Raw genomic sequence first — 12,497 nt, 5'->3', positions numbered from 1 at the left:
GGACTGGCTAATTCCTCCTGGTTTTTTTCTGTTCTGTGTCAGGGCTTCGAGGAGTGGCAGTAATAATTAATAGTATCTGAGGGCCCACACTATAAGAATCCTTTCTAGCAGGAATAGAGGGCTAGAAACTTCATGCTGTTTGAGTTGTCAATGTGATAAGGAAAAGCAATGAAATGAAAGAGAGAATTCAGTCTTTTGAGTTTAAATTGTAGGATTATTTGACTTGGCCATGTTTTTGTTGAGCCAAACTTAAGAATGTATTTTCTCTGAGTAATCCCCTCATTTTTTTTTTATTTTTTTTTTTAGGATCGAGGAGTGAAAGAAGATGAACTGCAGAGCATATTAAATTACTTACTAACAATGCATGAGGTACATTTCTGTAATTACCTATCTTTTACTGTAACCAGTTTTACCAGCTCTATGGGAAGCCTGCTGTTGAGGTTAGTTTGTAGAATAACATTGATGCTTGTCATACAGGATGAAAATATTCATGATGTGCTGCAGCTGCTAGTGGCACTAATGTCCGAACATCCAGCATCCATGATACCTGCCTTTGATCAGAGAAATGGGATACGGTAAGACAGTGAAGTGAGAAAATATCTTAAAATTAGCTCCGGTATCATCACTCTCCAGATTGCTTCCTTTTCACATAAATATCATACTTGCTGATCTTTCCAATTACAGTTTTTATTAACTTAGGCTATATTTTTTGTCCAAAACAGAACGGTTTTGATAGCTTGGAGGAAAAAAAATTTCCACTTAAGGTTATTGTTATGATTTTTGAAGATAAATGCACTGTTGTGCTTGCTTCTCAATCTCAAATAGAATATGTAATTAACAAGATGCATCAAAACACCAAGTATCTATTCCAGAATAATTTTTAATATTCTGTCTTCAGATGTTTAACATAATCTGGAGGGAAGAAGAGGAAAACAAGACACATTGTGCCCTAACCTCTCAAATTCTCTCTGAAAAGGTTAAAAAGGCTATCTGTGCAATTCATACGTTTATCTGTTTGGCAGAAAATTAATAACTGATAGTTCCCAGAGAAGTGGTATTTTTGTTGTTTTCTTATGCCTAATTTGGTAATGCAGGTTTTTATGCTAATAATTTCATATTTACTATAGAATTTTGTTTTGTGCTGAAAATACTTTGAAAAATACAAGGGGATAGTAAAAAAACCCAAACATCTACTACCTGATAAATTGAAGCTTTGTTTTGCCAAAATGCTAGTATCTTATAAATACTTGTATTTAAAACTGTTTGAATGACAATGCTAGTTGAAGGGAAGACTCGTGCTTACAGTTAGGACATTGTTTTCTGCCTATAGTTGTCTGTATTCAGACAGAATTCTATTCTTGACACCTTTCAAAGACGGGTAAGACTGAGGATTTAACACAACTTTATGTAACATTTGTGGTACCAATATTAAAACTGTTTGGTGGTGCAGTATCTGTGTTTAAAAGTCTGTGTTGGAAAAGTCGAGACCATGCACAGAATTGCAACATTTAAGTGTTCAAAAAACATGCCTTACATTGAATTAAGGGTTCATCTCCTTAGGTTATCAGGGGACAAAAGCCTCAGAGGTCATTCGATAATGGCATAAGTCCTTTCAAAAGAAGATACCATCTCCTAAAGTTCTCTTTATTAGAAAAAGACTGAAAAGAATGGCTAAAAGCTGGAACTCAGCTAATTTAAATGGGAAACTAAAATATAAATTTAAAAATTTGTTGAAGAACAGTCTTCTGTTCTTGTTGAAGACAGTTTTCTGTCTCTTGATGTCTTCAAATCAAGAGTGGTTTCCTTTCTGAAAGAATGTAGAATTTGTGCTTAAACCAATCATATTCATTAAATAAGTAATAAATTAAATTAGTTAAATTTTTAGGCCTTTTTTTATAGAGGATTTAAAAACATGGGATGTATTATTTTTTTTTCTACTTCAAATTTTGATGCAGTGAGGATGCACCTTCATAGGTGTATATGGGATTTTGTGTACTATATTGCCACATTTCACTTTTGACAAATGAGATTTCAGTATGAACATCCTGTGATAAAATGCAGGTACCCTATCCTGTGTAGAAAGAATATTGAGTAGGGTTTTTAAGACTGAAACAAGATTTTTAGTAACATCCAGGTACTCCAGAAAACTCTAGGATGTGACCTTACGTGCTCCAGTCTGCTTCTCTTGTCTTAAGCTATAACAGCTCAGACTGTCATTTATTTGATTGTTCCTAGGTAGAAGTATGAGACAAGGTTGTTGCTTTCAGTTATGAAATCTTGAACTGAACCAAAAGACACCATGTCTCTAACCTAAAGAATTCATAATCAAAGTCTTACGCTGTGCTTGGTGCTTTCAGTGTAACCTTCCATTTTGTGTAAATTGTTATTTTCATAGTTTTATTAAGAAGTATCCCTGTTCAGAGAAATACAATCTATATATGTGATGTTCACTAATAAACTGAAAAAACTGTTGAATTTGTTTTTCTTTTTTAGAGTAATTTATAAATTATTGGCTTCCAAAAGTGAGAGTATATGGGTGCAAGCTTTGAAGGTCCTTGGCTATTTTCTTAAACACTTGGGTCATAAGTAAGTGTACTTTTAAAATTGTTATAGTGATGTATTTAAGTTCCAAATTCTTCTTGTCTTTTTGTCATGATTACCTTGTGTTCTTTGACAGTCTTTAGAGATTACTTAAAATCATTAGGTTTTCTGATTAATAATTTGCACCTTTATACATCGGGATAAAATTAATTTTCCGGTTAACTTGTTCTGACATTTGAAAACATACAGCGATTGTCTGCCAAATATGCTGAAATCCAAGTCTTAAAACAATTGAATAACATTTTCCAAAAATACATTTTTTATATGTATATTGTATGTTCAGCTAAGGATAATGAAAAATTTTCAGTGTCATTGCAATAAAAGTTTCAGGGCAGTACTTTTAAAAATAACTTTAAAATTGTGGGAAAAATTAAATAGAAGAATATCTTATTCACATGGGAAAGTTTCAGAAGGAAAAGCAAATAGACTAAGTAAATGATCATAAAAAAGGAGGTGAGGACACACCTCTGTGCAAGAAATATTAATGTATACAATGTGGCAGCAAGAAATATTCACATTTGAGAAGAATAGGTGTCACGAAATAGATGTACTTAGTCTCATCTTCCATATTTCAGTGTTAAGAAAGAATTAAAAAGCATACAGTGCTGCGTAATCTCCTGCTGCTCACTTTCCCCCTTCTACGTGTGGTGCTTAACTGTCTGTCAGGGTTAACCCACAACAATATTCCAGTGGGAGACTGCAGTATAAAAATTAACTGTGTGCTTCATGAGAGACTTCATCATCTAAATCCTCCTTGGAAGGGAGAGGAGGTAGGGGTCCAGCCGGTGTGCGGTACTGCTAGACATGCTTTTCTCGGTAAGATCAATAAAGTATGACTGTATAATTGAGAGACAGTTAGCTGAGAATATGCTCCCAAATGGGATTTTTCTTTTGAGATGCTGCAAGCCAAATAGTGGTCGGGGAATTAATGAAGCAAATTGATAGTCCACTCAAGAATCTCCAAGGGCTTTTCAAACATTACTTATTAAAAATCGTTCACATTGATAGGAGTTGCATTAAGATACACCAGATGAAGGTTTGACTTGTGCAGAAGCCTGATTGTGTCCAAATAAATAATTTGTTTAAAATATTTATCTTATCCAGTAAATTAAGTAGTAAACTCTGTCAATGGAACATTACAGAAAAAGAAAAGTGAGATTTTTCAGAAGCTGAAATTTCATTTCCCGGTCCTTAGCATCCACTTGTAATTATGGATGTATCAGTGTAGTTTCCATTGTTGAGTGAAAGCAAGTGCTTAGCACAAAATTAAATAACTTTATTTTTCATGTAATTGAAGTCATTGAAATCCACTTGAATATTCTGTGTGACTTTCAAAGGTTTTTTTCAGACCTCTGAACATCTGTAAATGTTCACATTTTATGTAGATTTCAGCAAGTAAAAATGCCCCCCCATTTTCATCCCTTACAGCTAGCGCTAACACAAATTGTGCCTATTTGTGTACATACGTATGTGTGCATATACACGATTTTATAAAACTGTAGTCAACTACAGGAAATGCTAAGCGATTATAAAATTATAAAGCACTTAAAATTCTGTTTCACAATACAGGAAACAGACATTGTGTTCACTACACTAAAGCAGAGTTGCATAAGGAGATGTTATAATGCGATTTATGAAATCTGAACCAATACAATATTAATAACAAATGTGTAGGTACAAAACCAGTTACCATTGCTGAAGTTCATATATATATTTACTGCAGATTATGCTGTTGAGTGGAGGCAATTGATTCTTAGGAAAAGTGACCAGTAATGTGTTAGATGAGAGCCTGAATAACTAAATTGATTTTTCTTTGTGATCTGTGATGATAGACTACTTTGTCTAACCTTAACAGTTGGCAAAATCCTGTTCTTTGCCCTCTCTTCCATCTTTGATTCTTTCTGTGCCACCACTGAAATCATAGTCCGTTACTTACTTTTGGTTTTTATCTGCACATTTAAACCTTCCAATGAGTTTTCACTTCCATGTGCTGCATCATAGCTCACAAGGTTGAATACGTGTACTTCTTCTCCTAAGTGACTCCTGAACTCTGTTCTGTGCACAGAAGAGTGCATACTGTTATAAGTTGTTGCCACTCTCTTCTGTGGTTATTTGAAAATTATAATATAATGTGTTAATTTCAAAAGTTCTAGAATGAATCTATGTACTTTAAACCTGTGTTATCAGCACCAGGAAACATGAAAAGGGAGTTTCTTAGCTTTTGAATGCATAAAATTTTACAGAAAATTTACTGTATGTTATCTTATTTCATATTTTTCTGCTGCTTTAATATAGGCTATTATTTTGAATAATGACTTTTATTTCTTATTTGTTACAGTAGTAGATAAATTTAATAATGCAATTTACAGGAAGTATTCTGTTTAATTATGAAGTAATATCTAATTTTAAAAGAGTAGTGTTTTGGGACAGATGGAATTCACTGATGTGGGCTGTTTTCTTCTCCACTTTTTAAGATTTGAGTAGTTTTTGATCCTAGTTATAAAACTCACTTCAATCACTAGGACTTTCAGAACTTTCAGAATTTTATTTCCTTTGCATTGTAATATATGAGAACTTTTGTGTATTGCTACAATTGTATTCATATTGGAAATAGTCTTAAATGATGTTTCATTCTTAATATTTACAGAATAACAAGTTTTAGAACTTTTTCATGCAACATCAAATATATGTCTTCTGGGTTTTTTGTATTTACTTAAAATGTTCAACGTGCTTGGCATTTTCCTAATATTTTTATTTTCTCTTCCAGGCGAAAGGTTGAAATCATGCATACTCACAGTCTTTTCACACTTCTTGGAGAAAGGTTGATGCTGCATACAAATACGGTGACCGTTACAACATATAACACACTTTATGAGGTACAGTTAAACATAGAGTTTGTCTTCCCTATTATAAAAATTACGACTTAATTATATTGTCACTCTGTGCTTTACAATATCCTTATTATCAAGACTTTTCAGAAAATTTTAGAAAGAAATTTAAGAATGGATTTCTTCGTTCAGAATGTACTTTTTCATGTTTTGGATACTTTTACTAACAATGTCATAATTTTTATTTAGTCTCTGTAAGACTTTTCACTTATGGTGATGGAACAGATCCTGCTATTTAAGACCACAGAACCATAGAATCATAGAATAGAATAGTTTGGGTTGGAAGGGACCTTTTAAGGTCATCTAGTCCAACCTCCCTGCAATGAGCAGGGACATCTTCAACTACAGCAGGTTGCTCAGATAAAGACATTTTAATAGTTCATGCAAAAGCCGCGCACGCAAGCAAAGCAAAACAAGGAATTCATTCACCACTCCCCATCGTCAGGCAGTTGTTCAACCATCTCCAGGGCAGCAGGGCTCCATCACGTGTAACGGTTACTTGGGAAGACAGACACCACCACTCTGAACGTCCCCCCCTTCCTTCTTCCCCCCAGCTTTATATCCTGAGCATGACGCTGTATGGTATGGAATATCCCTGTGGCCAGTTTGGGTCAGCTGTCCCAGCCGTGTCCCCTCCCAGCTCCCCGGGCACCCCCAGCCCACTCACTGGCCGGCCAGCAACTGAACAGTCCTTGACTGCTTAGGAACAACTGGAAGCACCAGTACGTTATCAACATTGTTTTCACCCCAAATCCAAAACACAACCTCATGCTAGCTTCTATGGAGAAAATTAACTCTATCCCAGCCAAAACCAGCAGAAATAGCCAGAGGAGGAGAAAAAGGAGTTAAGTGCCAGAAGTACAAAAGATTTTCTAAGGAACTGATATTTTCCATGTTCTCTCATAAAAAGCAAAGGCATATTTGCATTCTATTTTAAAAACCAATATGTAAAGACCCATTCAAAGATATTGTGTTTACAGCTGACATTAGTTTGAGTATTGATTATTGATTATCGATTAATGAATGAGCTAAAGTTCTGCTTTAAAATAAATAAGAATTACTAGTGAATTTATTCTATTTTGAAATACATGTGCCTGAATATACTTACTGAGAATCCCGCGTTAATATTGTTAAATTTTTAGCTTGTTCTTAAAAATAAATTAGCATACACAGAACCTGTGACAGCTATCTAATTAATTAGTTTGTCAGGTACAGTTCATGAAACAGGAGAATGATCTGTCTTGCTCATTATGTGAAGCCCCAGGATTATTCCTATGGAATGTTGTCTGTGACTGTTCCTCTTCCCCAGTGGGGGAAAACCAAACCCAATTTTAAGAAATACTTGGGTTTGTTTATGTATGGAATGCATGAGAATAGCTTTTGATGTACAATGCTCATGAAAGAATTTTTGATCTGTGAATGTATAACACTATGAGGAATATGAATGAAATATCTTTAAAACACCATTATTGTGTATTTAGTCAGCTAACTAAAAAGTTAGTTAACCAACCACTGAAAGTCTTTATCCTTGCATAGAGGAATTGTTCATTTCCATTCTTCAAGAATAAAAATATTTTACCAAAATGTTATATATGAAGTTACAGTGTAGCCGTCATAAATGTTCTTTACAAATTTAAAAATGAACAAAGAAATTCTGTAGAGTTTAATTAAAAATGGTAAAAGGAACTTAATATTCTATTTTAGATTTTGACAGAACAAGTCTGCACTCAAGTTGTTCATAAACCGCATCCAGAACCAGATTCCACAGTGAAAATTCAGAATCCAAGTAAGGACAATATTTTATGTTTGTATGATAAATGTTTTGTCTAGAGGTTGTGGGGGTGTTTGGAAAGAATTATGGTTCAGGAAGCGAGATCAATTTATTAGTGTGTCTCAAATACATACGGGTTTCAGTTACTACTTATATTAGTCGCTGTCAACAATTCAACTTTTTTTTTTAATGTTAAAATGTGTTACGTAACTAATTTATTCTTTCAAAGTGATTCTTAAGGTGGTGGCAACACTGTTAAAAAACTCCACGCCAAGTGCAGAGCTGATGGAAGTTCGACGTTTGTTCTTATCTGATATGATAAAACTCTTTAGTAATAGCCGTGAAAACAGAAGGTATGTCACTACAAATAGTATTTTCTCATCCTTGACTTGTAGGTAATAGCAATCTGTTGTACTCTCTGTAGAATTTTACACTGTATATTAAATGGAATATATAAAAAATAAATGGAATAAGTCTGGGGTGACTTTTATTAGTTCAGCAACTAATACTGGGTTCTTTTTTTTAGAATATACTTTAGATATTTTTCATCCTGAAGTATCTTTAAGTTTCTTCCTACCATTGGATTGATGTTCAGAGGAGATGTACCATATTATTTTCCTCCTATTTTAACTATCATAATGTTAAAATAAAGAAGCTTTGTTTGGATATATTTTGACCTAATTATTTCACTTTAGATGTTTACTTCAGTGTTCAGTGTGGCAGGACTGGATGTTTTCTCTGGGATACATTAACCCGAAGAACTCTGAAGAGCAGAAGATCACAGAGATGGTTTACAACATTTTCCGTATTCTCTTGTATCATGCAATAAAATATGAATGGGGAGGCTGGAGAGTATGGGTGGATACTCTTTCTATAGCCCATTCCAAGGTAAGAAATGGCTCGTGGATGTTGTTTTAATACTGGTAAATCCTCCAAAGGGACTCGCAACATAGTAATAGAAGATGTAAAGTGATTTAGTGCCATCTGGTGGCTGTCTCCGTACATGTCAAGGTGGCAATTTTTTGTCATCCTTTTAGGTCCTTTGCTACGAAACAACTTGTAAGCTGTATGTACTGTGGTGTTAAGATTCTTGTTAGTTTTTGTCCAAGTTCATATAGCATATATTCATCCACATAATCTGTTCTTTTCTCTTTAAGGTCACATATGAGGCTCACAAGGAGTATCTAGCAAAAATGTATGAAGAGTATCAAAGGCAAGAAGAAGAAAACATAAAAAAAGGGAAGAAGGGGAATGTAAGCACCATCTCAGGTCTTTCCTCTCAGACAACAGGAGCAAAAGGTGGAATGGAAATTCGAGAGATAGAAGACCTTTCACAAAGCCAAAGTCCAGAAAGTGAAACGGATTACCCTGTCAGTACAGATACGAGGGACTTGCTCATGGCTACAAAGGTGTCAGATGATGTGCTTGGAAGTGCTGAGAGACCAGGAGGAGGAGTGCATGTGGAAGTTCATGACCTTTTAGTTGATATAAAAGCTGAAAAGGTAGAAGCTACTGAAGTAAAACTTGATGATATGGATTTATCACCAGAGACACTGGTAACTGGAGAAAATGGTGCGCTTGTAGAAGTTGAATCTCTTCTAGATAATGTATATAGCGCTGCTGTTGAGAAGCTCCAAAACAATGTTCATGGAAGTGTGGGTATTATTAAGAAGAATGAGGAAAAAGATAATGGTCCATTAATAACTCTGGCTGATGAGAAAGATGAACCTTCTACTAACAATACCTCATTTCTTTTTGATAAAATACCTAGTCAAGAGGAGAAACTTCTACCTGAACTTTCAAGTAATCACATTTCTATTCCAAATGTGCAAGAGACACAGATGCACCTTGGTGTAAATGATGATTTGGGATTGCTTGCACATATGACAGGTAATGTAGATATAACATGTGCTTCAAGCATAATAGAGGACAAGGAGTTCAAGATTCACACAACTTCAGATGGAATGAGTAGCATTTCTGAGAGGGAGTTGGCACCATCGTCTAAAGGATTAGAATATGCTGAAATGACTGCCACAACTCTTGAGACAGAGTCTTCTGGTAGCAAAACTGTACCTAGTGTTGATGCAGGAAGTATAATATCAGATACAGAAAGATCTGATGATGGTAAGGAAGCAGGAAAGGAGATACGGAAGATCCAGACAACTACCACAACCCAGGTAGGTTTCAAGTGCTGTAGCCATGTATGCCTCTGATGTAATCGTTGTTTGTTGCTGCTGGATAAGTTAATGGTATGAGATCTGAGACATGTTTGAAGTATATTTCTTTAATTATATGAAAGGTGTCCATCCTCTAAGCCTATTTGCTTTGAAAATGCCGTAACGTCCAAGGATTGTGAAGTCTTCCATGTCTGTATAGAAAATATGTATTGCAACTGTGGATGCTTTAGTTTAAAAAAAACTTACCTAAGAGAAACTCTCAGCCATTTTCCTTAGCTCTTCTGGACAGATTAACTGATACTCTTAGAATTCTGCTTTAGACTTTCTTGTTAGTGTGTTTTAAGATTAGAAATATCTATATTCTACTATGAAATACACACTGTCTTTCCTCCTGTACAGGAATACTGGCATAAATAATCTCCATATTTGATCTTAACCCAAGAAAATAATAGTTTAGGGATAATAGAAGAAAAACTGTGACTTGATTTCCAGATCAGAGATTATTAATAAAAGAAGTATGTACTTTCTTCATGGAGATCCTTTCTTGTCTAGGACTTCTTCTGAAAAATTCTGAGAAATTAGTGTTTTTGTGAGAGCTGTAGCATTCTGAAAATGGGAAGGCCAAGGCAGAAGGCTACTCTTTGAAATAATTTGTACTCTACATACACAGCAAGATATAGGATCACTTTGAAGCTTTAAAGCACAGAATTAATTTCTTCACTGGCTTTGTTCAGAGACTGTAGAATGTAATCAAAGGCGGCTTTTAAGGATGTTGTCAGGTGACAGAATTGACTACCTTCAAGATTTTACTACCTGACTGCATGGCCAGTATGTAGAGTGGTATTTATCTTCTAGGATTTTAAAGCCAAGCAGACTTCCTGAAACTATGGAAGAAGAGCTAAATAAAAATTGCAAAAATTGCTCTGCCCAGTACTGTGTAGTGTGTACCAAATTGTCAGAAGAACAAGTTTCGGAGATACACTCAACTACGCTCAAAGTACATGTCATCCGATGAAACAAAACAGATCAGTCTGCTTGCTTTGTTCTTGAGGGAGACAATACTTTCAGAAAAACTCCAGTGAATGGACATTTTAATTTATTTAAACAATTTATGGTTTCCAAAACTGGTACTTTCCCTTTTAAATTATTTTTTTTTAAATGGTTACTCAGACCAGTGGTCTCTGACATACAGAAAGAACACTCTCTTCTAAGTCTCTCTTCTATGTTTTCTCCGTTTTGAAGAGAAAAGCAGATGGAGCTCTTACATTCCCTAGACAGGTATTATAATAAAAGTTTGAGGTTCTCTTGTAAGTATTTTTTCAAAACTTTGAAAATCCTCATAACATCAGTGACAGATTTTCAAGCATTATGTAGGATTTAAAAGCATTCTGTGTAATAAAGAAGAAGCCCTGAAAGCTCTCAATAGGAATAGTGTATCTATTACTATCAGTTCCTTATGTTAAGTCTTAATTTTAAGACTGTTAATACCATGGATAAATGGAATGAATGGAGGATAGCATGAAAAAGGAGCAGTCAGTTTTTATTTTGAAATGTGGATTTTTGTGTAAAGAGTAAAAGACAAGTAAAATGCTAGTATTCATTTGCTATGTACCTATACGCAGCCATAGCACAGTAAATTTGTACGATAAATCTTTAATGAAAAAGATAACCTGACCTTGTACTAGCTACTGTAGAAAATCCTTTCAGTGTGACTTTGGGACTTTTCTGTTCTTTAATCTTTTTTTCTTGATGAATTTCACCTATAACAGTTGAATTATAAAAATGTAAATTGCTCAAGCCTATAATTATTTGTTAGGATTAAAATTATACATAAATGTTAATGAACTTTTATCAGATTATTGTAAGATAGGAGAAACAAAATGTTTTCCAAATGTTTTACTCCTAGCTACTCACAAAATTCCTAACGTATCATTTGGATGTGCAAATTATCCACAAACTGTGTACTCTTCACGAGTGTGACTCTACAAGTTAGTTAACTCTCTTGACTCTCCATATACTACTTAAATTTCAGTTATTTCCCACTAAAATCAATGATAAACTACAGTGAGTTGACTAATGTAGCCATTAATATCTTTTTAAAATAATTTTCTTAAAAAAAATTATCAACTGTATAACCACCTGAATTGTTATCTCCTAATCTCTTCTTTGGGTGTTTCAAAATACCCTGTGAACTGTAAGCTGTCCATAGTTACATCTTTTCTGTTTAAATGATGTTAACCTTAATAAAAAAAGATGGAAATATGTATTAAATAAACATAAATCAAGCATTTTTTTTAATGAGTAAAGAGCATTGTTAATTTTAACATGCGTACAGTGGAGCGGGAGGCTGGAGTTGTGATTGCAGCATGCGTGGGAACTGCCACATTAGATTTGATCTCTTTGAGACCACTGAAAACACTGACAATGACTTGAACACTGGCCACCCAAGTGTAGATAGTTGGGTTTCATGGTGGTTTCTGCAATGCCCATCAAAATTCTCATAAATACAGTATTATTGCCTAGATAAAAGCTCTCCTGTTATGGTACAGTTACAATACCATTACTGCTGCTGACATAACAACTGCCTGTAGTTGTAGCCAAAAGAGAACAAGTGGTATGTGAATGGAGTTGCTAACGACAAATGCTCTAAAAACAAATCTAAAATAAACTCCCCTACCTTGTCAGTAAGAAGTAGGCTGTCTTCTTCAAAAGGACTGAAAGAAAGCAACAAATTGCACAGCAAAGTAGAGATGGGAAACTCCTGCTTCTAAGAAGAGTTAATGCCTTTATCAATAGTAGATCAAATATTGAGAATATAAAATTAACTCTTTCCTATGGTCCAAATTAGGAAAGACTGAAAATAGTTTTGAAAACACTATGCAGAAGATTCATAAAAAAAATTCAAATCTTAGATAGTCTAAGAAGAAAAGAATAATTTAAAGATAACTTTAAGAAAAACATAGGAAATTAAAGCAACAGTAACAATTTTGATCCCTATAGGTCAAATTAAATGAAGGAAACCTACCCTGTTCTCAAAATGCTGGCGACAGAAAATCAGTC

At 34.4% G+C, this 12,497-nt stretch overlaps 1 protein-coding gene across 1 annotated transcript in view; it reads left to right on the top strand.

Annotated features, from left to right (window-relative positions):
* NBEA (neurobeachin) overlaps positions 1–12,497 on the top strand; it is a gene marked incomplete at both ends in the record, with an annotated part of 159,812 nt that overhangs the window by 45,894 nt on the left and 101,421 nt on the right. Inside the window, 8 exons of the mRNA XM_010283206.1 lie at positions 307–369; positions 478–575; positions 2,494–2,586; positions 5,369–5,477; positions 7,194–7,275; positions 7,490–7,613; positions 7,956–8,148; positions 8,418–9,437. Coding sequence (XP_010281508.1) covers positions 307–369; positions 478–575; positions 2,494–2,586; positions 5,369–5,477; positions 7,194–7,275; positions 7,490–7,613; positions 7,956–8,148; positions 8,418–9,437 — 1,782 coding nt within the window. The remainder of the gene's footprint in view (positions 1–306; positions 370–477; positions 576–2,493; positions 2,587–5,368; positions 5,478–7,193; positions 7,276–7,489; positions 7,614–7,955; positions 8,149–8,417; positions 9,438–12,497) is intronic.

The sequence above is a fragment of the Phaethon lepturus genome, unplaced genomic scaffold (assembly GCF_000687285.1).
Source record: "Phaethon lepturus isolate BGI_N335 unplaced genomic scaffold, ASM68728v1 scaffold4233, whole genome shotgun sequence".
Classification (NCBI taxonomy): Eukaryota; Metazoa; Chordata; class Aves; order Phaethontiformes; family Phaethontidae; genus Phaethon; species Phaethon lepturus.
The sequence above is the reverse complement of the archived record's forward strand: the minus strand, read 5'-3'. Positions and strand labels throughout refer to the sequence as shown.